Source organism: Acinonyx jubatus, chromosome B2, assembly GCF_027475565.1.
Source record: "Acinonyx jubatus isolate Ajub_Pintada_27869175 chromosome B2, VMU_Ajub_asm_v1.0, whole genome shotgun sequence".
NCBI lineage: Eukaryota > Metazoa > Chordata > Mammalia > Carnivora > Felidae > Acinonyx > Acinonyx jubatus.
The window spans coordinates 105,915,380-105,942,466 of record NC_069385.1 but is presented as its reverse complement, the minus strand read 5'-3'; the positions used below and the strand labels follow the sequence as shown (position 1 = coordinate 105,942,466).

General features: G+C 38.3%; 1 protein-coding gene across 2 annotated transcripts in view; it reads right to left on the bottom strand.

Moving 5' to 3' along the window:
• The window catches only part of LOC106973997 (24-hydroxycholesterol 7-alpha-hydroxylase), a 93,869-nt gene that overhangs the window by 21,083 nt on the left and 45,699 nt on the right, over window positions 1-27,087 (bottom strand). For both annotated transcript variants that reach the window (XR_008298576.1, XM_015071172.3), the window contains exons 8-10: window positions 12,930-13,063; window positions 2,533-2,628; window positions 1,578-1,666 (exon numbers count right to left, since the gene is read on the bottom strand). Coding sequence is in view for 1 of the 2 variants with exons in the window: in XM_015071172.3 (XP_014926658.1) it covers window positions 1,578-1,666; window positions 2,533-2,628; window positions 12,930-13,063 (319 nt within the window). In the remaining variant the exon portion in view is untranslated. The remainder of the gene's footprint in view (window positions 1-1,577; window positions 1,667-2,532; window positions 2,629-12,929; window positions 13,064-27,087) is intronic.

Genomic DNA, 27,087 nt, shown 5'->3' with positions numbered 1-27,087 from the left:
TATATGTATATATATACGTATACGTATATGTATATGTATATACATATACGTATATATATACACATATACATATACGTATATATATACACATATATATATATACCCATATATATATACGTATTCAATGGGAAAGGACAAAGTGGGGGGCCTCTATCCCAGCTATGGAAGAAAAGTCTCTCCTTTAGGTCTGATCGATGAGTTTAGGTCAACTACCTACTCCAGGACAAATCGTTGCTCCAGGGAAACACTAGGCCCCAATTTGCTTACCCTTAGACTCCTAGAATGACTTTTTAAAAGGAAGATACTGGGGCACCTGGGTGACTCAGTCAGTTAAGTGTCCGACTTTAGCTCAGGTCATGATCTCACAGTTCGTGACTTCGAGCCCCGCATTGGGCTCTGTGCTGACAGCTCGGAGCCTGGAACCTGCTTCAGATTCTGTGTCTCCCTCTCTGTTCCTTCCCCACTCACTCTCTCTCTCTCTCTCAAAAACAAATAAAGATTACACTGTCTCTCTCTCTCAAAAATAAAGATTAAAATAAATTAAAATAAATAAGTAAAAATGAAGATAGAATTTCCATGGTTGGCTAAGAGTATTTAAAACCATTTTGGGAGAAATATGAATTACTAGAAGCCTACTGATGCTATCAACCATAAAACAAAAGAGGGATAGAATGCATGCTGTGGAGTAAGTCATAATTATAGATATGGATTAGCATTCCTGCTCAAACAATGAAAACAACTGACTTCTTAAATTTAAAAACTACAACTTTTGTGATATAACGAATTTTAAAGGATTTGTACATTCACTGAGTGAGACTTCGTTACAAACAGATACTAATATTTCTCCAACAGAATCGTCCCTGGTGAATAAATGGGACCTATTTCAGGTAGAGTGTAAGTTTTATGAAGTTGGGGACTAAGTCCATGTTCCTCAGTGCTCTATCCTAATGAACAGAAGGCCTGGCCCAGGCAAGGTGTTCAAAACAGCTTCTGATCACATAAATAAACATAAAATAACTTTCATTAAGTGCTGGACACTTGCACTAGAACACAACATCGCAGTGAGCATCGCAGTCCTGGGGACCAGATTAATTTAACTCTGAAAGGATCCAGAAGAAAGATTTCCTAGAACAAAACTGCCCCAACAAACAGAAACCATTTAGTAAGGCGCCACTCTGCTCCAAGCTACAGATGTTCTGTAACCCCAGCACAGGCCCATGAGAACGTTGTAAAGAAATAGTATACTTCGGACTTAATTTTCTAAAAGGTAGAACTCAAGCAACTTCGAATGTATCCTCATAGGAAAGCTGAACATTTGAAACCTAAACCCTGCTTTCATCATGCAGCTGTGACTGTCATATTTGGTTCTGATGAAGTCTCCCATCAGAAGCCACCGTAGACATTCCCACAAGGACATCGTGCAATCCGACCAGCCAACCAAACAAAATGTGGTCTCCCGGATCTCCCTGTAGTTTGGTAATAAAGAAAAGGGAGATTAAGCCAAAGATGTCCCCCACTCTGAGCCATCGTGTCTCTGCAGACTTTCTGGATAAATGTGGCCCAGCTGTCTCACTGACCTCCCAGGACACTGGTACTTCCCGCTTCCAAATGCCATGAACCCGTCCAAGAAAGCATTCTTCTCTAAATTTGCCTTTTTCCAACGTTCCTGTGGGAAGAAATCATTTTTTTTTTCCAAATCAGTCTTATATAAATAAGCTTAACTTTATTTCTCTAGGCTAAAAATGACTTTGTACAGCTAATCCTTGCATATAAAGTTGCAGGGCTGTTGGTAATTTTTTTTCCAACCTGTTATTCATATCAGGCACAATTGTGTTTTTGGAATGTGAACTAATAAATAAAAAGGTTTAAAAAGAATTTTGTTAAGTGGTAAACGTAAATGATAATGTAAATCAACCACAGAACTGACCTCAGAAAAGGAAGACTATTTATAATAAGATCTCAGGCTCCATCACAAAATTGTCCTTGGTAATAAATCTAGTAAGTTACTGGCCACCCTGCCTATTGGAAGGAGCTTGGGATGTGGAATGAATACATCTGGATGCCATTTTTTTTTAATTTGTACCTAAAGACAGAGGATGGACTAAATCACCTCTTAAGATTCTGCTTAGCCTTGTAACCCCCCAATTTTAAGAAACAGCAGAGAACAGCTTTAATTTGTCTTGTTTTGTTTGTTTTTAGTACTCCTTGGAAACTAACAACAGGAGCAATTGCCTGATGAATATAAAATAAGTCTTCTTTCAGAACCAGACATATTCACTTTAACATACTTTGCTGGTTTCAGATCATTTATTTTCAAGTTGGTGAAGCTTATTTCAAAAACCTTGCTATCTCATCTGTGTTATACCCATCCATATTACAAGTCTGATTTTTACTCTGTTGTCGACTTGGTTAGATCACAGAGAGAAATAGGTCTGCTAAAATGACACAATTCTAGTTAATCTATGAATTCATATTCCCACCATAAAGGAAATTAAAATCAAAGGGTAATGCATTTTGAAAGAGAGGACTTACAGGTTTGAACACTTCAGGTTCAGGAAAATATTTTGGATTTCTGTGCAGCCAAAATGGAGACACCATCAACAAGTCACCGGAAGGAACAGTGTAATTCTATGATAGAAAAATCAGTTTCAAGTTATTTTTGGAAATCTGCTTTAAAGAGAGTTTGGGTCATTAAAAATAATGCTCCAACTATATTGTAGAGAAGACATATGCATTTTATAAATCAATGGCGAGAAAATCTAATTCTTTCCTGGAAGGATCGTTTCTGTTTTCCAACTTAAGCAATGACTACATTCTAATTCTGATGATTAGTTACATGTGCATACACATTTGGTTACATGGGGGAAATATATTAGATAAATGTGAAGATTTTAGATACTAGTATATGTCTGATGTAATGCAGCTTTGGATGTTTGATACTGGGGTTGGTAGCAAGTGCTTTTGATGGGACCTACAGTGAATCCCCAGGTCGTGGAATAGAAAAATCTAACTCTGAGACAGGACAGTGGCCATAACAGCACTGAGGGTGGGAACAGTGGGTGTCTCCTATCCCCGGGAACATTGATGACAGTGTCAGGGCAGAGGCAGTGGAGTCTCTCTCTCTCTCTCTCTCTCTCTCTCTCTCTTTTTCCACTCCAGAAATAGCTATTAGGGCAGAAATAATATGAAGAATACGAAGACAACTGGTTAGGAAGACACAGGACACTGAGTGCTGTGTGTTTCTTGGTTGGTTTGGTGTTTGGGAACGCTGTGGCTGTGGGACTGAGGTTAAGCAGTGTGTTTCTGAATTATCCTTCCCCGTTTATGTTATCATAGGTTTTCTAATATATAAACTATACTAAGAACTAAAAACCATGTCATAAAATCACCCTGACTTCATCATGTTCAGGAACCATAGGACAAAGGGCTCTCCCATGGTGTGTAACCAGTAGATAGCTATCAACTTTCCTAAGGCACATTCTGTTAGTAACTCCCATCCCCAATCATTGGAAGTCATATATATTTAACCCTGCATAAGTTTGAAATGTCCTCAAGATATTCACAAAAACACTTACCTTCTGCTTCTAGAATATGAGCACATTACAATTACAAATATGTCTTTTTATAGTAGCAGGGAGTGGCATATGGGAATGGGCCATCATTTTTTAACCAGAGAGAAACCCTGTTAGCTCCAATGGGGACTGAATATTGCTTAAGGTTTGGCCGCCGCAGTGCTAAGTGCTGAGAGAGCTCCCAAACAAGGAAGAGAGAGGGGACTTCACTGGTGTCCTCTTACCATTTTTAAAGTAGAAAAAGACTTAGGAGATCTCAAGCCTATCTGTTCCTTCTACCTCTGGCGGAACTGAGGTTAGAGTGGTCATGCCTGACCTTGAGATCAGCTGCAGAGGGCCTTGATGCATGTTTGGGGGCAGGACCAGGGACAGCCCTGGGACAGGGCTCCAGGCGGGTCAACTGGTGCCCTTCCCCTCCTTACCGCATACACCTCTTTAGTGGCTGGCTGTTGACCCATGACTGTGACTTGGAGACTGACTGCCACAGCCTACAACACAGGCCAGTAGAAGCCTTCAAATGGAATCTCAGTCACAGAATTAACATTAGCAACAGGGAGGAGACCAGAAAGAAGCTCCTGTCACAGCAGCAAATGCCAGGCTGATGAATGGCATAAAGGAATGTGAGAGCCGGTTGAACCTCTGAGCAAAGGAACCTCTGAGCAAAAGGACATCATCGTCCCATCTAACAGTCGCTGTCATCGTCTACATGGCACATGAAGGGAAAGACCAAAAGGGAGACGAAACAGTCCTAGGACCAGAACACAGATCGCCATCAAAATCACAGCTTCTCTGTGTTGTAAAACTGCGTCTCTCAGGTAGGCAGCATTGAGCCTGGCCAGCCCCCTTCATAGGGATCCTGTGAGGCCCAGTGAGCTTAATTTGCTAGTGTGGAGATGGGGTCTTCTTAAAGAGGGAAGAGAAGGCAGCACTCTTTGTTGTAGCTCAAGAAGGATACTGAGAGCAAAGTGGTTGCAAAGAATGTAGAATTTTGAAGAGAAAGCAGCAGTCCTATAGAAAGGCAAAACATCCATAGGAGGGGATTCGAGGCACATACTTTCCTAGCTCTTAACCAGGAACATGATTACGTTGCAAAAAAAAAAAAAAAAGGCTAAAAATCAAAAAGTACACTCTTTTGCATGATAAAAAATGTTCTCTATCCAAATTTTGGAAAATTCAGAAAAATAGAAAAAGCTAAAAAACAACCAGAAAGCTGACAACAAAAAAACACCCATCAACCGGTTAGACTTCCCTCCAGTACTTTTACCGAACAGTTGAGTGTTGTTGTTGTTGTTGTTGTTGTTGTTGTTGTTGTTGTTAAACATAGTCTTTATCCTGATGAATAGTTAATTTTGGAAACTTAACGTTGTTCACCTAATATTATAGCATAAGTATTTTTTCTTTATATTGTGGACTCATTGTGAACAGTTTTGTCTCCAATGTCTCTTTAATCTTTCATTGGGCAGATTAATCATAAATAATTTAATCATTCCCTGGGTTTTCTTTCTATAATAAATAATGCCATCAAAAGCATCTTCTTCCATGAAGCATTTTTTCACATAAAATCTTTTAACATAGATGTTCAGAAAATATAGGGCATGGACATTTTTAAAGGCTGTTAATACATTTTGCTCAACTGTTCCCTCAAATCTGGTAGCTAAATAGGTTTCTACCTATAATATTTTAGTGTCAATTTCACTGCCCTCTTCTCTGCTAATCTGACATTTAATAGGTTATTTTTGGTTCCTGTATAAATCTTTATGTCTTTGTTGAGCATTTTTCCATGTTAAGTTATTTTCTTCTATGAACTTTTGTGTTCATGTTCTGTCCTCATTAATTTATGCAATATTACTGCTTTATTTATTGATCTGTGAGTTCTTTAAATATTAACATCATTTACCCCTGTGTAATACTTACATTAACATTTGTTCTTAATTTTTGGTTTACATTTAATTTGGATTATACTTAAAAAAATACATGCTAAATTTTGATGTGATACATTTAAATCTGTTCATCTTTGTGGTTTCATTGATGAATCCCAAGATTTGGCAGCCCTTTTTTCTCTAAAGTAGTGGTTCTCAAGGGTGGTCTAGAACCTTCTGGGAGTTCTTAAGACCTTTCCAGAGGCTGTGCTAGGTCAAAAATCATGCCTGGGTACAAGATTCAAAGTATAGGACAAACCAGTGGATTTTGACATAACTGAATACAATAAATTCATTGATTGATATTTCAGATTATAACAAACTTTTAGGAAACTCCCACTGTTGCATTTCAATGAGGTATTAGAAAGCAGACATATCTGAAAAAGTTATTGAAATATTGATTCCTTTTCCAGTGACATGTCTGTGTGAGGCTGAATTTTCTTCATTTCCATCAATGGAAAGAATATATCACAACAGATTGATTCCAGACACATTTATGGGAAGCCAGATGTCCTCTATTAGTAAGGCATTAGACAGATTTGCAAAATCTTAAAATAATGCTATTCTCCCACATTTTTTATGTTTTGGAAAATATAGTTATGTTTCATAAAACCATGCTATTATTTTAACATGTAGTAGGTTTCTTGTTATTTTTAAATTAATTAGCAAATAAATATTATACCAATTTCTCAGGTTTAGTTTCTAATACAGCAAATATTTTTTAATTTTTTTAATGTTTATTTTTGAGAGACAGAGATAAAGCACAAGTGGGAGAGGGGCAGAGAGACAGGGAGACACAGAATCCGAAGCAGGCTCCAGGCTCTAAGCTGTCAGCGCAGAGCGTGATGTGGAGCTTGAACTCACAAACCGTGAGATCATGACCTGAGCCGAAGTCGGATGCTTAACCCACTGAGCCACCCAGGTGCCCCTCTAATACATTAAATATTGATAGATATGACTAACATAGGTAAAAGTCTTTGGGGTCTCTAATAATGCTAAGAGGATAGGGGCACCTGGGTGGTTCAGTGGGTTGAGCGTCCAACTTCAGCTCAGGTCATGATCTCACGGTTTGTGGGTTCCAGCCCCATGTCAGGACTGTGCTGACAGCTCAGAGCCTGGAGGCTGCTTTGGATTCTGTGTCTCCCTCTCTCTCTGCCCCTCCCCTGCTGGTCTCTCTGTCTCTCAAAAAATAAATAAACATAAAAAAAAAAAAAAAACAACCAATAATGCTAAGAGTATAAAGGGATCCTGAGAACAAAAAGTTTGAGAACTACTCTAAAAGTTAAAAAATACCCACTTTCTGGCCAGTCATCCCAAACCATATGTTAATCTCTTCCCTCTTCATTGATTTACAATTCACTTATTCTATATTATACTCTTGGATACAAAGGGACTTGTTTCTATGTTACCTATCCAGCCTGTTATATTGATAGTGAACATTAAGTCTGACACCACTATCATACCATTTTAACCGTTGTGGTTTTATAATATGTTTCAATACCTCAAGAAGATAATTAGTATTCTTTAATCATTCATATTTTCTAACACTTCCTTGTTTATTCTTTTCCTGGGTATTCTTGAAGATTACCTGCGTACCAAAAGTATGAAACCTTAAAAACAGAGTACAGGTAGAAGTTTAAGAGTTTTGTAAAGATGATATAAGAAAGAAAAGGAAGGAAAAAAAAAAGAAAAGAAGGAATAAATCAAAGAAAGCAGATGGTGTATGCCCATCTTAATTTGTCCCAAAAATATAGGAAGGAATCAGTACAGGGACATAAATAAAGGAGACCATGTTCAGACTGCATTAGGAAAGAGTAGTAGGAGAGCACTTCAAGCATTCACAGCAAGAAATGTGACCAGTTGCCCCACAGGGAAGAAAACACGAACCCCCACCACTACTTGACATGGATGATCCCATTCAAAGCGTTTTTCATAATCCAAATTTCTGGGAACACATCAATATATTCAATAAAGACATTCCACCTGTTTTAGAAAACATATGAAGCCTAGAAGGACCAAGTTGTATGAATTCATACCAAGGAAATAATTACTACTGTAAACCAGGATTTGGCCATATGGATGCCCATCTTTGCCCTGTTTGTAACAGTAAACACCCGGAAGCCATACGCATTCAGGCATAGACAGCTGATTTAGAAATCTATGTTATAGCCACATATTAGATCATCATGCTGCAATTCAAAGCTGTGTAGATGTCTTCTGTTCATACAGAAAACTTTTGTAACTATTACTAACATAAAAGCTGATTATGAGAAAATTAGCATAGCATGGTCCTAACTGAATTTTTAAAAATGCACAGACTACAGGAAAAAAAAATCTGAAATTATCAGAATACCAAAATGTTCAAGTGGTTATCAGACTTGTGAAATTTTAAGCAATTTTTATTCTCTTCTTTTAGTGTTTTTTTTAGTTTCCTTTTTATTATTTTTTTATTTTTTAATGTTTATTTCTTTTTGAGAGAGAGAGAGAGACAGAGAGTGAGCAGGGGAGGGGCAGAGAGAGACAGAGTAACAGAATCTGAAGCAGGCTCCAGGCTCTGAGCTTTCAGCACAGAGCCCGACGTGGGGCTCAAACTCACAAACTGCGAGATCATGACCTGAGCCGAAGTCGGATGCTTAACCTACTGAGCCACCCAGGTGCCTCATTATGGTTTCCTTTTTAAAACTAATTACCAAGATTTGTTTATGAAATAAGAAGAAAAAGCTGTTCAAGTTGTCATTTTCAAAATTAAAGCCTCAACTCTGCAGGGAGAAGTTCACAGTGATTAGTTTATGCCTCCTAAAAGGGGAAAGGTTGTATACATTTAATTTATAAAAGAAATAGTAAGTACAGAAACAAAGGTCATATTTGTACCTTTTACAAATATTAAAAATATATTGTAGGGGCACCTGGGTGGCTCAGTCAGCTAAACATCTGACTTCAGCTCAGGTCATGGTTTCACAGTTTGTGAGTTCGAGCCCTGCATCGGGCTCTGTGCTGACAGCTCAGAGCCTGGAGCCTGCTTCAGATTCTGTGTCTCCCTTTCTTCTGCACCTCCCCTACTTGCATGGTTTCTCTCTCTCTCTCTCTCTCTCTCTCTCAAAAATAAGTAAATATTTAAAAATTTGAAAAAAAAAGTTAAAAGTATATTGTGAAAAATAAGGAAAAGGAGTTCTAGAACATTCTTGGAAGATAGCAGCCTGAGCACATGTCTCTGGGTTGCGTGATCAGTAAAAGACACCAGCAGGGCTTGGAATGAGCCTGGATCCACTGGCCCCTAGGAAGAAAGTGTGAGTTTGAGGAAGTGGAGATAAGAGATTATGATTTTTTTTCTACAACTTCTCAAATTGTTTCAGATATCTATCACTTTTAATTAAAAATTTTTATTGGGAATCTATAATGTTGGAGTTATAAAAACAGTTCAGTTTTGTAAGAGGATTGTATGCAGTGAATCATAAATGTGTTTATTCCCTTGGACCAATAATCCACTATTAAAGTATAATTCAAGAATAATCATTAAAAAAATGTACTATGGGGGCGCCTGGGTGGCTCAGTGGGTTAAGCGTCCAACTTTGGCTCAGGTCATGAGCTCACGGTTGGTGGGTTCGAGCCCCGCTTCGGGCTCTGTGCTGACAGCTCGGAGCCTGGAGCCTGCTTCGGATTCTGTGTTTCCCTCTCTCTCTGCCCCTCCCTCACTCATTCTCTGTCTCTCTCTGTCTCAAAAATAAATAAAATATTTTTTTAAAATGTACTATGCACAAAGATGCAAATAATCTCCACATTAAAGTAACCACAAAGGAAACCAACCTAAATTCTCAAGAGTTAGGAAATAATGAAATACTTAAGCTATGAATTCAGTGGACTATTACAAGGCTATCGAGATAAATACGCAAGCGCTGGATGCATGAAAGGTGTAATAATGTTAAAAAGTGTCTAAATGGCAGATTTACACTATAATGAAACATAGATTTCTGTATTGGTGCCATACAAGGAGCATGTGAGATAGCTGTATGGCTAACGGGTCATGGGGAGTTGTATACACATGAGTATATACGTGTTACATATGTTTGAACTTGGGTGTTTTTCTAGGTAAAGTTCTTGAACGAGCAAAATTGCTTTTGAAAAAATATGAGGTGTTAATGGCCACAACAAATTTATAACCTCCCTTAGTTAAGCACGACCCTGGTAAGAACATGTGGTTAAAAGCTCTTCCAAGAGCCACTTGCTTAAGGATAGAGGTTTTCAGGTTGGTGAATGGAGCAGTAGAATACAGTGACTGTGTTAGTGCCAATATTGCAGCCTGACCCGCAATTAAGTCAGTTGCATGACGAAAAACAAATACATTTGTAACAACACCTTATGGTAAAATAAAAATACAAGGAAGGAAGAAATAGACTGAGTCATCTTCAAGGGTCCCAAAATGAGAAGCAAACCGAAATAAGCAAAAAACTAACATTTGTCCAGTGGAAAGCTTCCGCTTGAAGGGAAAAAAGAGGGCACAGAAGACAGATTTCAGGTGGTGGTACAGTAAAAAATAAAGGAAAAGTAAGAGGATAATTAGTGTGGCAAGAGAATAGTAAGGACAAATAGTATCCATTTGAAAAAAGAAGGGTTGAGGTATAAGTATAATCAAGTTAAAAAAAAAGTAAATGAACAGCATGATGGGGGACGAGGGATGGGGAAATGGGTGATGGGCACTGAGGAGGGCACCTGTTGGGATGAGCACTGGGCCTTGTATGTAGGTAATGAATCACGGAATCTACCCCCAAAACCAAGAACACACTATATACACTGTATGTTAGCTAACTTGACAATGAATTATATATATTAAAAAAAAAAAAAAAAAGGAATGCTGAAGGTCAGGATAGCAGAAGCTAAAAAGAATACAATTTCAAAAGTGCACCATGTTGATCGGAAACTGGCATGTGCCTAAAGGTCTTTGGTTTGGGTCTGTCTGCAAGAAAATGTATTTATGTAATAGTTTAAACTTTTTCATTATAAAATTAGCATGTGATGACCTCACATACTGAGCTAATGAAATAGCACAAGCTGGGTGTTAAGTTTGAGAAGGAGGGTATGGAGCAGTCATATATGAGGCAGGCAGAACAATGGTCAAGGAAGTCTGAGACAGAACGTGTTGAAGTCACATAAACCACACTGAAAGTTACAGAGAAGATAGTACAAAAGTAACCGGAAGAATATATCTTATTCTTCCATAGATATGATATAGATAGATATATAGATATGAAGATTCTTGTGGTTTTTTTCTCCCTGTTTTAGTGAAGGGCATAGTTAGTAAAGAACTATGGGAACTAAAGAACTAAATGGGAACTTAAAAGGAGAGAGGTTTCAGGGGAAAAGGCTTGAAAAATGAGATCAAAAAGAGGAAATGCGAGAAAAAGAAAGAATTAAGTAAGAAGAAGAAAGAGAGAGAAAGGAGAGAGAGTGGAAGAGAGAGGAAAGAAGTAAAGAAAGGAATCTGAGTGCTTATGAAAAGAGGGCAGGACAAGCATAAAACATCTTTTAAGAGATTATCATGATATAGAAACCAGACAAAACAGTATGAAAGAAAGAAAGAAAGAAAGAAAGAAAGAAAGAAAGAAAGAAAGAAAGAAAAAAAGAAAGAAAGAAAGAAAGAAAGGTAAGAAAGCAGAAAACTACAGATCACTATCTCTTAGGAACTTCCAGGCAAAAAATCCTCAACAAAATATTAGTGAAACAAATTTAACAATGTATAAAAAGAATTAGACAACATGATCAAATGACATTTATTCCAGAATGTCATGCCTAGCATGACATGTCTTTCATGTCTATGAAAGGCTGGTTCAACATTCAAAAATCCATAAATGTAATCCATCACAACAATAGGTTAAAGAAGAAAAAGCATATGATTATATCTACTGATGCAGGAAAAGCACTGGACAAACTCCAACACCCATTCATGATTAAAATTCTCAGTAAATTAGAAATAGAAGGACACTTCCTCAACTTGATAAGAAGCATCTACCAAAAACACACCAAAACTCGAGCTTAATGGTGGAAGATTTTCCCCTTAATGCTTTCCCCTTAAGGCAAGAATAACTGTTGTCACCACTGTTACTCAACACAGTGCTGGAAGTCAGAGTCAGGGCAATATGGCAAGAAAAAGAAATAAAAGAAATAAAATATCTACATAAAAATTCCCAAGGAATCTATAAAAACACTTGTAGGACCAAAAAGCACATTGAGTTTTGCAAAGTTGTAAGTAGAAGGTGAACACACAAAAATCAACTGCGCTTCTACAAACAAGTAATGTACAACTGAGAACCAAAATTTTTTTAAATGCCACTTACAAAAGCTCCAAAATAACTGAAATATGTAGGTATAAATCTCACAAAGCATGTATAGCATCTGTATACCTGAACTAACAATCAAGATACCTACTGGCCGACAAATAACTTCTGTATTTCAGCTAATTATCTGTTAGCCAGAATATAAATAAGGTTTAACAAATGTTCAGTATAAACTACAGTACTATTCAGAGTAATAAACACATTCCTCTACTCAATTGCACCAAGTTGTTTGATTATATCTCCTCAAAGCATATCTTTTTATACTGGTATTTTAAAGTAACTAATAGATTATTTAAAAGCATAAACAGTTAAAATCCCACTAAAACTGAATGCTGTAATGTATGTAAGACCAGTTAAATAAACTATGTCTCCTTTGGGTGTAGCTGCACCTTTTATAAAATTTTGATTTTTTTTTTTGGTCTCTTTTGTCTTCCACTACTAAAAACTGTATCAAACTGTATTATTAAAAAGCTAACAAGAGTTGAGAGCTGAGTAAATGTGATCTATCTGGATAACGCAGGCCCTGTCAAGTCATTCTGAAAAAAAAAAAATTTTTGTTCTGCCTGACTGATTTGCCAAATACGGAATTAAAAGTCAGCCACACGAACATAGCTGCCATGGAGCACTTGCAAATTTTCTCCTACTTTGCTCATAGGAAGGACCTCTCTCCCTCACTCAGCTGCTGACTGCTAATATCAGTTGCTATCACCCACAGCTTTCCCGCCGTTTCCCTGGCTGTTATCTGTAGTCTGAAACTACCTTCCAGTTACCCAAAGGAACTTTCCTCATACCCTCAATTCCTGAACCCATTGCTCAAGATTACTTGCCCATTGGCTCAGCAGACTTTCCAATCCACCTGCTTGACCTAAATAGGATCATATTAATTCTGATGTGGGATCACATAGCCAAAATGATCATCGAAGAGTTATGTTTTAGCTAAAATAGTTGCCAACAGATAAATATTCACATTAATAAAAATGTTACGGCACAACTCTCATCCGTAACCTGTTTCCTTAACGGAACGTGAGGAATTGTCTAATGACATACGGCAAAATATGTACCTTTTTTCCTTCAAAGGTTGACTATTTTAAAACCAAACCAAAGCTCACCAAAATTTGAACAGGCTTCATCACTTTTCTAGTAATGATACCAGGGGCTCTTAAACGAAGGGTTTCCAAAATACACCATCTGATCAGTGCGAGTTTCTTCAAGTCATCCTCAGATACTTTTATCTTATCTTTACCTGTAGAGAGAATTTCAAAATTTGTTTAAAAGACCGACCTAAAGAGGCCAGAGAGTGATTTCACGGGAGCTCATTAATACAGGTTAGACGCTGCCTTGGACAACAAGTGTTAGCATTGCTATTACTTTTTGCATACCATGTTTAGTAACACATTGCCTCTTTTTATCATTTTCCTTCTACCAAGAGCCAGTGCAGCCTAAAAAATTAAACCGTTGTCGATTCTTTCAAGGTGATGGACTGGGATCCAACCTTGGGCTTCATCTTCGTATGGCTGTCAAATGATTAAGATGGTACTCGTCGGAAAGGTGTTCCATTTTCACTCCTTTCTTTCTTTCTTGTCTAAATATTCCTTCCACTTAAGGAAACAGCAATAGAGGATTGGCTTCAAACGCATAAAGTAAAAGATCGGAGAAGCCACCTGGCTTGCTATTTCTGCCTCTTCCCTGCTGATTGATTTTTGGTTTTGCTTTTGATTTTTCAATCATACATTTCAGAAGGTCCAAAAAGAACATGAGGAAAGGGACAATGAAGAACATGCATTACATCTGGAATGATGAGCTCTCCCTCTAAACATAGGTGCACCAAACATCCCTAATGTAATGTGCATACCTTAGTTTATGTTTAGATTGAAGGTATCTGAAAAAGGATTGGGGTCAATCTTTCCATGACCCAAAATATAGCTGGGCCCTTTCAGTCCACTTAGACATTTTAATTAGTGGTATTTCAAGTAAAATGTTTGCATTCTGAAAATTACTTGAAACAACCCAGCTTTCAATTTGTTTTGACAGTATTGGTTAATAAAAGTAAAAGAACACTGTCAGTTTGATTAAGCCAAGTTGCACATTTGCTTCCCAACTGTAGTGGCAATGCATGGATAAGAGTCTCCAGCCGTGTCTTAGATTCTCGACGAATCTGGTTCTAAAGTAAACCCATTCTGCAGGACAGTTATAGGTGGGTGCTACCTGGGAAATCTGACCTGTCAGTACATCTGTAATTCCTTAGTCAGAAGCAAATCTGAAACCAGGCTTTCTAAGCTATAGTTCTACTAATACCCATAGGGACATCTATACATTCCATTCAACTTGACAGATTCTTGAGCACCAAGTAAGGGCCAGGAGTTGAGTTAGGCTCTACTAGGGTGCAATAATTAAGACATTCTTGTGGAGCACCTGGGTGGCTCAGTCAGTTAAGCGTCTGACTTCGGCTCAGGTCATGATCTCACGGTTCATGAGTTCAAGTCCCTCATATGGCTCTGTACTGACAGCTCAGAGCCTGGAGCCTGGTTCGGATTCTATGTCTCCCTCTCTGCTCTCTCCCCACTCGTAATCTGTCTCTCTCTTAAAGATAAATAAACATTTAAAAAAGTTTTTTTTTTTTTTTAAAAAGACATTCTTGCAATGCATTTAGTCTACTAGGAGGTAAAAGATAAGCCTATAGTTAACTGGTACACCATGCAAGTAAGGAAACTGTTCTGTGATGTGTAAAATATTCTGGTATTTTATTCTAATATAAAAGCAGGGAGGTTCAGGGGCACCTGGGTGGCTCAGTCAGATGAGCAACCGACTTCAGCTCAGGTCATGATCTCACAGTTCGTGAGCTTGAGCCCTGTGTCGGGCTCTGTGCTGACAGCTCGGAGCTTGAAGCCTGCTTTGGATTCTGTGTCTCCCTCTCTCTCTGCCCCCTTGCCACTCATGCTCTGTCTCTCTCTGTCTCAGAAATAAATAAACATTTAAAAAAAATCAGGGAGGTGCATGTCTAACTAAAAGAAAAGCAAAATATTTTGAGTATCTTTGTCTACAACTATGATTATAATGAGTTCCTTGCAAAGAGTAGACTTTAATAAATAACTGCTGAATTAACAAAGGTCCAACTTCAACATGGGGAGATGGATGAATGAACAGTCCAGGCAAAGGAAAGAGGAAAAGCAAAAGGAAGACTGTACAAAGCACGGGTATGTTCGGAAAATGGCAGTGGGTGTAACGGGTCCAGAAGGTGGTATAAATGTGATGGAACAGTGAGAAATCTCCTGAGGCCATTACAGATGATCCATGACACCATTCTAGAAAATGTGAAGACTCGAGAATCTGGGGGCTTCCTCTCTTGGGCCAAGAAAGGATGAACCTTCCAACAATGAAATAGTGATACACAGCACTGTTCTTTACTAAGACCTTCTGCTCATTTGCTCAGACCTAAGAAACCTAATATTTAAAAAGAGACCAGTGACCTCAGGGGCCATTTGTTTAACCTTCACGGACATTGTCTCACAAAACTTTTGCTTTTGCTTTTCCATAACAGGGATGGGAAAATAATAGGTATGCCTTCTGCATCTTCACAACCTAAATATCACAGTTTTTCCAAATTGTGTTCTATGAAGCATTTGCAAGATGTCCAAAGTTCAAAGCAGAAAAAACGTTTTATGGCCAACCAAATTAACAGGAAATGTTAGCATTCTCTTGGTGATTCACTGAACACATTAGCGTATTACAGGTTTTGAGAAATCCCACAGGAGAAACAGCTATTTACGCTAACATTCCCAAACTTTTAAAAACTCCCATTATCTACACCAGCATCATCAATAGCTATTTAACCAGGACACAAAAGATAAGTAGCTATATACTGGCTATGGATACTCTCTGAGATAACCCTTCAACAAACAAACAAACCCTGGTTTTCATGTCTCAGCATTACCAGCACATATCAAATGTCTCAGCATGCATGTGGCCAAATGTTCTACAAGTAGTTACTGGGAACCAAAGGAATGATTACCATCAGAAAACTATCTTGATATGCCATGGAACAAAAATTTTACTTCTTCTTACTTTCCCTGAACTATCCCTGGACTTTCTAAGCTAATTCAGAAAAAAAGTTAATTTAGAGAATCCACGGTCAGAATCAGAAATTTTTTATTTGAAAAAAAAAAATGGCTGAGATCATTGCCTATGCAAGAGCTATCACTACTAAATCAAGTGAGCAAATATTTATTTGGCATTTAGTGGAGAGCAAAGTGCTAACTAAGCACTGCAGGGGAAACAAGAAATTGAAGGTTTAAAGATACTACACTTAAAAAGACAACAAATTCTAAAACTGAAAAAAGGAAGGGTAAGTGCTTTGCCCAGACAGTGTTGAAATGAGGAATTCTGAGGTTCTAACTGATGAGTTTATAAATGGCACACAAACTTAGCACGGTGTCTAACATGAGGTAAGCGTTCAATATAAGGTGGTATTTATTATTGTTACCATTATTATTAGTGAAAATTTAGTAATAACTCTTTAGAAACCACACCTTCCTGATTGATTTTGCTCCATAGCTAGTAAAGTGATTCTTTTCCCTGAAACCTTAGTTGGGAGATTACAGTTTGAAAGCATATCCATACTAATTGGACACCAGGTCTGCGGAATTCTTCCAACCATTCACCCAACAGATATTTACTGAGAACCTCTTAGCAGTGTCCAAGTGCTGAGGATGAACGTGAACGGAAGAACCTTGGCTCTCAAGGCACATAGTCTGATTGAAAAGGCATAGAACTAAAAGTAATTAACATGTGGTAGGTGTTACCACATCAAAATGTGCAATGTGCTATCAGGCACAGTGGTGACAGTGACCACACTGGGGTGGGTGGGGAGGGGCAGGTGTGAAGGGGATGTCAGAGAGGCTCCTCACAAGAAGTAAAATCAGAACAAAGGATTAGATACACCAAAGTAAGGGCATGTTCACATAATAGGAATCCAGCTGGCTGGAACAGAGTTCAGTGTAGGAAGTGACAAGATCAGGGGTCCTCATTGCAGTCCCAGACTGCCCACACCAGCTGAAGCCAGAGCTAATGACAGGTGGCTCCTTTATCCAACCTCTGAATGTGCCCCAGGAGAGTCCAGGTTTCGGTTCTGGGCCTTCCTCTCTTCCCTAACTAGATTCTTTTTCTGTGGTTTTCAAACAAATACTTTTCTATAAAATATCATCAGTGGGCTGGTGAATTTTATCATCTGCCTTTGATCACCTTCCTGAGCTCCATCTCATTTTTATCCAACTGGCTTCTTGATGGCACTGCTTGCACGTCTAAAAGGCATCTTGAGGGGCACCTGGGTGGCTCAGTCAGTGGAGCGTCCAACTCTTGGTTTTGGTCTAGGCCATGATCTCACAGTTTGTGAGTTCAAGCCCTGCATCAGGCTCTGCACCAACAATGTAGAGCCTGCTTGGGATTCTGTCTCCCTCTCTCTCTCTGCCCCTCCCCTGCTCGCTGTCTATCTCTCTCTCTCGAAAATAAATAAGTAAACATTAAAAAAAGAATTAACTGAAAACTTGGTATATGCTAGACCAGTGGTTCTCAAACATTAAGCATGCCTCAGCATCACCTGGGGACTTGTTAGAACACAGATCATAAGGCCATACCCTCCAAGTTTCTGATTCAGTAAGTCTGAAGTAGGGCCCAAGCATCTGCATTTCTGGTAAATTCTCAGGTGCTATTGATGCCTGCTGGCCCAGCAAACATACTCTAAGAACCACTGTGCTGGACTGAAAGAAGTAGAAGAAATTCTTGAATGTTATCAAATAATCTGGGTTTCAAACAGTTTCTATCACCAGTTTTAAAATCATCTCTTTAAGACAATGGAGGGAAACGTACTAAGTGGGAAAAAATAAGATTTAAATCAGAAGTTCTGAGCAGATGCACAGCTGACCCTTCAACAATGCAGGGGTTAGGGGTGCTGACTATCCCCCCCTCCCAAACTCCAGTCAAAAATCCACCTATAACTTTTGACTTGCCAACAATTTAACTACTAATAGCCTAGTATTGACCAGAAGCCTTAATAGTAACATAAACAATTAATAGCACACATTTTATGTTATATATAATATACTGTATTCTTAGAATAAAGTAAACTAGAGAAAAGAGAATGCTAGTAAGAAAAGCATAAGGAAGCAAGAATACATTTACAATATTGTACTATATATATGATACCATAAATTTATATCATCTGTTTATGAAATGAATCATCTGTCAGTATCTATGTCAATATTGTCTCATATATTTATTCAAAAACTTCATGTATAGTTCAGGCCAGTGTTGTTCAAGGGTCAACTGTATCAACACCAAAGTCACTCGTTTTTATTCACATGAAAGTACAAGACAGCAAAGGGGTTTCATTTCTTACTATGAACCCTAAAACGAAATAACTCCGACTGAAGTTTTGATTGCCCAGGATTTCAGAACTGGCTCAAAATTATATCATTTTTACAGCTACAAAGGTGCCGTCTTCATCAGAATCAGACTGCCAAAGTGCCTTCTGGATATCATTGACTTAAGCTTACTTGTAGCCATATATTTGGGTCCTACTCTTCTTCTCTCTTATATAAGGCCATAGTCAAGGACATGGGTTGGCAAACTATGGCCAGTAGGCTAAATCCAGCTTACCATCTGTTTTTGCAAATAAAGTTTTATTGGAACACAGCAAAACTCGTTTGTTATTTATTGCCTAGGGATGTTTTCACATTACAACGGCAGAGTTGAACAGTGGTGACAGAGACCTTCTGTTCCATAAAGCCTAAAACAATTTACTCTATGGTATTATACAGAAAAAGCTTGCTAATTCCTGACTAAGAAGCATCAAGGGAACAAGCTGCTTGTTTGCTCCTCACTGTACCTCCTATTGCTCAGAAGTCTAGATTTTATTCCAGCATTGGAATTTTACAAGTACCATAAATTCTGTGTGACCTTTATCACACAGATAGTTTATATAACCAAGTCAAGTGGACAATGGCTAGCACAGCATCTGAATAATCCTGTAATATGTGTCTATACGCATGGAAAATATAATCTCTTAGGAAAAGAATGGTTTTTGTTTAAAAGATACTGTCGTATAATAGTCTCCAAGTCACATTCATCAACAGAGGGCACATGGACACAATAATGTTAAGGAAACCAATTTTCTGGTACTTCCATATTTATTTTCTTCTAAAATGGGTCTGTCTAAGAAAAAACTGTGGCTCAGTTCTCTTTCCCTATCTCCTAACACAATCAACTTGTCCTCACTTTGTAAAAGTTTGCCTCTCGGTCATCTTGATATTCACACTGGTACGTTTTCCCTGCAGTATAAAAATCTCTTGAGTGCCAAACAAAAGGGCAAGTACAGAACACGTTGTACCTAAAGAAGGAGCCCTTGAAAGCAAAGTAAAGCAGACACAGAAAAGAAATATTAAAAGCAGACAGGCCTTCTTTCTTTTTTTAAATGTTTATTTATTTTTGAGAGAGAGAGAGAGAGAAACAGAGTGTGAGCAGGGGGAGGGCAGAGAGAGAGGGAGACAGAATCCGAAGCAGACTACAGGCTCTGAGCTGTCAGCACAGAGCCCGACGTGGGGCTCAAACTCACAGACTGCAAGATCACGACCTGAGCCGAAGTCGGACACTTAACCGACTGAGCCACTCAGGCGCCCAAAGACAGGTCTTAGCTCATCCATTTCTCCACTAGCCCTTGCACACAAACCAGATAGCTGTTTCCATGTTTGTCCATGTGTCTATCTTAAAATTAGAATTCAAAAGTGAGGGGAGCATCAGAGCAACACACATATGACACATTTATTTGAATTGAATTGAAAAAAATAGGACAGATCTTTCCCATTAGAAAACAAGCTGGATTGCTGATGAGTTTGATAATAAGAACTGGCTTTGACAATTAGGTTATAAGGCAGCCATTTTCCATAACTGCATGAACTAAATCTACAACTTTTGATATTTAAATATTTTAAACAGACTAAAATCATGCAGGCCATATACCAGGAATAGTGTCCTTTGAAGTCACTGAAGTGCAGGATAATAAATGTTACACAGCAAATTAAAAATGGGGGGATCCAAAATTCTTTTAAAGTGTATTTGAGGAAAGAAAGGAAGGAAGATGGGCAGGAAGGGAGGAAGGGAGGGAGGAAGAAGGGTGGGAGGAGGAAAAAAGAAGAGGAGAAAGAAAACGAAGAAAGGAGGAAAGAAAACTAAATCGCTGACGAATGGCATGCCTTAAAAGATGAAGCTCTGTGGGACAAAGCCTGAATGTCCTTGGTCAAACAAAGGGAGAGTCTGTGGCTCTGCTCAGGAAGAAGGGACTGGAATTAGTGGAGTCTTCAAGGTAAGTAAGACAAGGCTGGAGATCTGAGAGAACAGAAGGGACCCAGCTACCTGGCAGGTGACTGATTACCTGATAGGAAGCCCAGGAAAATTCTTCAGGGTAATGGCAGATAAGACTTGTAAGAACAGAAGAATATTCAACTGTATGTCAAGTATCCAATTTTAAGTTGTTTCTGGCTGCGACATCATTTTCTCTTTCCTTGTTCCGTATTTTTAATGTTTTGCAAAGTTTGCTAAGAAATAACCTTAAGGGTACACTCAGGGAAATAAAGATCTGGGCAATGTCCAGTGAGGCAAGGCAATACCAAAAAGAGGCAAAACATGCAGAAGGGAAGACAGAATGTAAATTGAGAAACCAGCAAATGCAAGAACCATGAGTCAAGAGAAAACTACAAGATATACAAGCTTCCACCTCTGCCATCTCCCTCCTTCCTCCCTGCAAGTATTCCTAGAACACCAGGATGGGGTTCCAACCAATTTCACTTTTATCTTGAAAACCAAGATGGCCCCTGGCAAATGGATGTTACAAATAAATTCGCAGTGACCTACAACTCAGATTTTAAATCTTCTTTTAAAAAAAAAATGGTTTCTCTTTAAAAATCTATTTAGAGAATCTACATTGGACAAACAATCCCTCTTTTTTTCTTTTTTCTTTTTGTATTTTACATTACTGCAGCTACAGGATACAGAAAAATATTTTTTCTACTTAATTGAGGATAGATGACTACCAAGGACGAGGGTTTGTATTTAAAATCAGATTTGCATGACTCCAAAGTGACCCACCTATAATAAGACAGGCATAATTCTGGCCTAAAATGTTTGGATTCAAGGAATAGTGAGGTTTTCTGAGCTCCTTTAAAATAAAAATAATAAGGGGAGCCTGGGTGGCTCAGTTGGGTAAGTGTCTGACTCATGATTTCAGCTAAGGTCACGATCTCACAGTTCGTGAGTTCGAGCCCCACGCTGAGCTCTGTGCTAACAGTGGGGAGACCATGCTTGGGATTCTCTCTCCCTCGCTCTCTGCCCCTCCCCCACTCATGCGTGTGTGCCTATGCGCACATTCTCTCTCTCAAATAAACTTAAAAAAAATTTTTTTTAATCAAATAAAACAATGCATAAATAAAAACCTTTAAATTAAGTAACCTTATTAAACTAAGTGAACTGTAAACCGCAAAATTAGGGTGCCTGGGTGGCTCGGTCAGTTGAACATTCCTACTCCTGATCTCAGCTCAGGTCATGATCTCGTGGTTTGTGGGATCTAGCCCTGCCTTGGGCTCCATGTTGACAGCAAAGAGCTTGCTTGGGATTCTCTCTCTCCCTCTCTCTCTGCCCCTACCCCCGCTCATGCTCTGTCTTTCGGCCTCAAAAATAAGTAAATATTAAAAAAAAATTTTTTAAACATTAAAAAAGATAAAGCATACAAATGCTTTGTATTATATCACACAGAAACAAAAGTTTGTTTTGAGTTCAAAATACTTAAAATCTAATGTGATATATAAGCTGTTGAAAGAACTTTTGAGGCCCAAGATGGAGCCACTTCTGCTCAGCAGGCTACATCAGTGACTTAGATAACTTTCACATCCCTGCAAATGCTCCACTTGATCAGAAAAACAGTATACCGTCTGCCAATCCCCAAATGCCAAGCCAGGTCTGAACTCTGTACTTATTATTTCCTTGTTTCTTTTCACCCTAGAGAAGGATGACTGTGTGGCCCTAACCGATATTTTCTATTTGTCTCTTCCTTGTTCTTTATTCTTTATCCCATAAAACCTTCCTGCCTTCCAGCCCATTTTGCAGTCCTCCAAGAGGAGACTGTCCATTTCATGAGGTGTTAAATGAGGTTTGTTTTCATGACTGATATTGTCTTCTTTAATAACTTTTCAAACAAAAACGTATGAGAACTGTAGAGTGCTCTCGGAAAATAGATATTTTGATTAGATACCTTTAGTTTCTCAAATCCCAGTGTGATGCTGGACAAACAAGGGAGTATTCTGGGACTAGACAAAGGAAAAGAAAAGGAAATATGCTAAGTTTTCAAACAACATCTTTAGGTTAAAGACTTTTCTTATTATAACTCTCAGAAATGGCTCTGTACCCATACTCTGCATATTTCAATGCACATCTGTGGTTTGTTCTTCCAGCATTTTGACTCTAAAAATAGAAGACTCCACTGGAAGAATGCCAAGGTAATTATCAAAAGAGCTAGAGCCTAATGGGGACTGGGACCAGTACAGAAGACAACCAGGGAAGTTATGGGGGGGTTGGGGTAAAATTCAGAAACCATCTGTTTAAGTTCTTGGCATACATGCAATAAAGGTCAAACCACATCTTAGGCCATTTGAAACCAAATAACAGAAAGGATGATTTTGCATTCAGAAACGGGAAACCATTTCTAAAATATATATGGTTTGGGGATTCCATAGGCACAATGGCAAGCATGTTATTGCACAGTGAATCATATCTGTTTAAGTATGCGTCATAGATTAGAATTCCATTACTTTAGCCATTAATTCACTCAAGATAAATTTGCTTCATATTTGTTCTACGCCAGGCCAAGCCTAGAGGCTGTTAAAGAGATAGGAAGAGAATAATACTAATTACTGATCATCTAATGTCACAAGTACTTTGGACCACTTCATTTATCCCTCATAACTACCTGCCAGCTATCAAGCCTCAGAGATAATGTGTCCCCGGAGACAACGTTGGACGTGTCAGAGCTGTCTTCAAACCGATACCCACCCAGAAAGCCCTTGCCCTGGCTTACCTTGACCCACCGCTTCCCCTAGAGGAGAAAGAGAAGGAAGGAATGAGAAAGACACAGTCACTAGTCTCCCTAAAGGATTTTGGACACAAGGACGCAAAGTAATATCTGTATATAAATGACTATGATATTAGCTTCCCAAGAAAGGACTTAGGTGGCAAGGGTGTTCGTCCCCTCTTTCCTATGGCTGGAGTTTCAGCTAAGCCTGGAGGGATGAGTCGGACTCACCCAGGCAGAAAGAAAAGCAACTTAAATTCCAAAATTAATCATAAAACCATGATTTCTTGGGCTTATAAAAAGGAACATGACTCAAATAGAATCACGAAAGTAAGTTGTTCTTTGAGATGTGGCTCCTCTGTTCCTTAATATTTCAAGCCCCTTCTCCTTACTTAGACACACACGCAAGCATCCACGCACGTGCGCACGTGCACACACACCCCCCAAACAGTAAGTGAATAAGTACAGAAAATATAAACACCCTGCTTCTATAGCTCGGGAATAATATTACGTAAAGATTTAACTAACAACTTGGAGGAAATAATCCAGAAAAGGAGGGGAAGAGTAGGCACGCGCTAAGTCCTTCAGACCTTCTGAGCCATAATTCTGAGGCGTCTGATTCAGACAGTGGGACTGCAAAACGGGGCTGAAGACTGAGGGGGTTCCATGCTTCTCCACAATGAAAAGCAGGTGCATCTACTGCCCAGGGACATATGGAAAGATGACGAAGAGCAAACATAAACTTCCACAGCAATTTAAAGAGTGCATCGCTACTCATCCCACCACTTCTTTCCATACTTTTGAAAGCATGGATTCTTAGTTCTGTTTGCTTTTCTATGCTGGGAGATCCTTTGCAAATGTTGTCTTTGCATATTCATAGAGCAGCTTGTTTAAAATATTTGGAGCTAAGGTGTGTGCAAAAGGTCACAGTACACATGAAGGAGGGTGGGGCTGGGATAAAAATACATGAGGTCTAGGCTGCAAAATAAAGAAACTGATCTCATAACCTTGAGCAATGATTCCCACCAAAATTTGATCAAGAAATTTGCTTCCCAAACTTCATCATAATTTGCTTAAAAACAAAAAATTAAGTAATAAAAGCTAGCGTTCACTTTAGACTTATTTAGGGAAATTATACAACAGCTTTGAAAAAAATACAGCATTTCTAAAACTTCTACTCAAAAATAATAAAGCAATGACATCAATTACTGATAAAAAAAAATGAGGGTAGGAAATGAGTTTTCTCAACCAGGGACTTCTAGATAAGCTCCTGAAAAAAAAAAAATCAGTTTTTAGAGAACAGAGACAAAGCTAAAGAGAACTAATCAATAATTTACAATATTCCAAAGTGGAGAAAAACTATCTTACATCCATGCCTTCACTTCAGGAATTTTAAAAACGTCAATAGGATAAACAGTGTTCAAAAACTCAATTTTTAAAAATTATACCTCTAATTTATTCCAGAAATATTTTCTAATATTTACAAAATTGCTCTTTTCTTCCCAAGAGAAACTTATATTCACTGGGGAAAGTCTGTACATCTCAAATAGAGAGAGTAAGAGTGGATAAAATGTCCTGAAATAGTTACTATTATTCATAACAGGTTTTATATGTCAGATAACCGTATAACAATTATCAGTGGTAAGAATGTGCTAGTACAGATTTCTGGAAATTTTTAGTGAGATGAAGATTTCTTTGTTGGCCTGTCTCCCAATGGGGAAAGCAATCCCTTTCTACACTTATCCTTTTAAACTTAAAAGGAAGTATGTGAAACTGAGCTTTCATTATTGGAAGGGAAAATTAATTTTCAGCTTTGGATAAAGATTCCAATGACTTTTCCCTTCTCCAAATATGTACCTTCCTCTATTCCTGAGGACTGAGAGACAGTGAGAGAGAGAAAGGCCTAGAACAGGAGTAGACCAGAACTGAGAAACAAAGAGTATCAAGGACAGAAAGAAGAAATGAAAAAATTAATGAGTAAAGAAGGTTGCAGAGTAAAGTTGTTTAAGCAAGCTGCAAATTATGAGGTACTTCATTATTCTGCACAGTAAGACCCAGCTTTTCCCGAATGTGGTGGATTATGTTTGGGGCTGGACCTTCTCAGGTAGTATGAGCCACAAGACTGGGCGCCACTGGTATCAGTGGGCACAGAGCACACCACAGCCAAATGTCTTTATACAGGAAAAAAATCAAGTCTAAATGAATTTCTAGAGCAGATGTGAAAGGAATAAAGGAGATTCAAAAGAGTATGTTGAGAAAGGGAAAGGCTGTTTTACTTTTCAGAAGGGAGAGGGTGATGGAGAGAGGTCACTAGGCAGGGGGACCTGGGGGATAAATCAGGGGTTCCCCTGTGTCAGAGAGCTGAGCTGTTTAAGAATCCATCTCACCATGGATGACACTCTTCTGGTCTCTAGTCCTTCCCCCTCCCCTTTTCCTTTCCTATCTTCTTGTCTCTTTCTCCTCCCTCTTGGAGAAGGATCAGATCCTTATCCATGTAGTAGGGGGTGACTCTGGATTTATGGCGTCTGAAGATATAGAATGGGAGCTTATTGGGCACCTAAAATAATTAGGAAGTAAATATGATTTTCCACACACACACACACACACACGCACACGAAGCAAAAAGATCAGAAAAAGATAATGAGTTAATTAAAGAAAGAGTAGAAGAGATCCCTGGAACTGAGTTATATCCTGTTGCCTCATTCAGGTATCTCACAGAAGCCCCTGGAATATGAGGAACAGGCTGAGATAAGGAGGTCCACTCAGGGAAGCTCCTGAGGTGAGAAAATATATGCAAAAGATAAGATATCTGGACCCTTTTTGAAAATACAAAGCTTGTATTCAAACATAACAAGCAACTATAACATATCAAGCAAACTATAAGCTTATTGTGTTGAAATCCTTCAAAAACATGATTTAAAAAGTAGGTATTCTGTGTTCTCTCTCCAATATTTCTTTAATAAAGAAAAAAAGATATAGTCTTTGGGTCTTTTTTCCTTACAAAATATTAACTTCATGACTGTCCATGTACATTACACATGTGCCTTATTATACATGTTCTGTGAGACAAAACTTTGTGAGAAAAGATTGTAAATTGGCAGAAAATTCAAGAGTGAGGTGATGGTAGATGAAAGACTATGAAGTACATAGTAGCCTACAAAGTTAAGGGCTTTTAGTTCACTGCTGTTTTCTATAAATTCTTTATAGGTATAGTGTCTCCAAGGACTGCGGGTTTCTAGAATATTAATTCATTGCAAACGTTGATGGTTTAAAAACTTTTGCTTCAAGAATGTGAAAGAGAATTTTTAAAATGATCCTTTTCCTATATTTTTTTTAGTCTTGAAAGAAAAGGCTGTGAATTTGCTTTTTTGTAGGCAAAAGGTAAACAAATAAGGGTTATGCCAATCAATTGTATCCCAACTGTGTCCTCTTTTGTTATGGCGGCTTTATAAATAAGTTTTAAAATGAGGTAGGACAAAACTGGCCTTACTAATTTATATTTCCAGTATTTGTTATTTTTATTTACACTTGTTCTTCAAAACATATTTAAGTCATTTAGTTACCCCGCTCCAAATCCATTGGAATTCTCATTAAAATTGATTAAATATATATTAACTTGAAAAGGGTTGGCATTTTCATGATATTAAACCCTTCTGTCCAGGAACATGTGTGCTTTTTTTTCTTTATTTAGGTTGTTTTGTTTAAAGTATATTTTTATAAAATGTTATTAATTCCTCTATATAGGTCATGTCCTAACCCAATTTCTTTATGCAAGACAAATGCCAGTTAAATGAACAGGAAGGACAGATATAAAATGAATAGGAAGGCTTAAAAAAAAAGCAGTTTAAGGCACTGGCAGTGAATACAGATGAGAAAAGTGGATACAGATGGGAAAGCAAAGACGAAGCTGAGAGATTGTCCACAGATTCTGTGAATATGGGCACTAGGGGCTTCAGGAGTTGTCGCTGGAGGCTGGCAAACCATGGCTTCACTCACCCCTTCTAGCCACCAGCTTTTTCCAAACCCCTCAGTCATTTCAGACCTTCCACGTCTGGTTCTTGTGACTTTTCTAGCGGTAGACATGACTTTTTGTCATCTGAAGGATCTAGGATAAAATCTTATTATCAAAGAGGCACGTTCCTATCATTGGGAAAGTC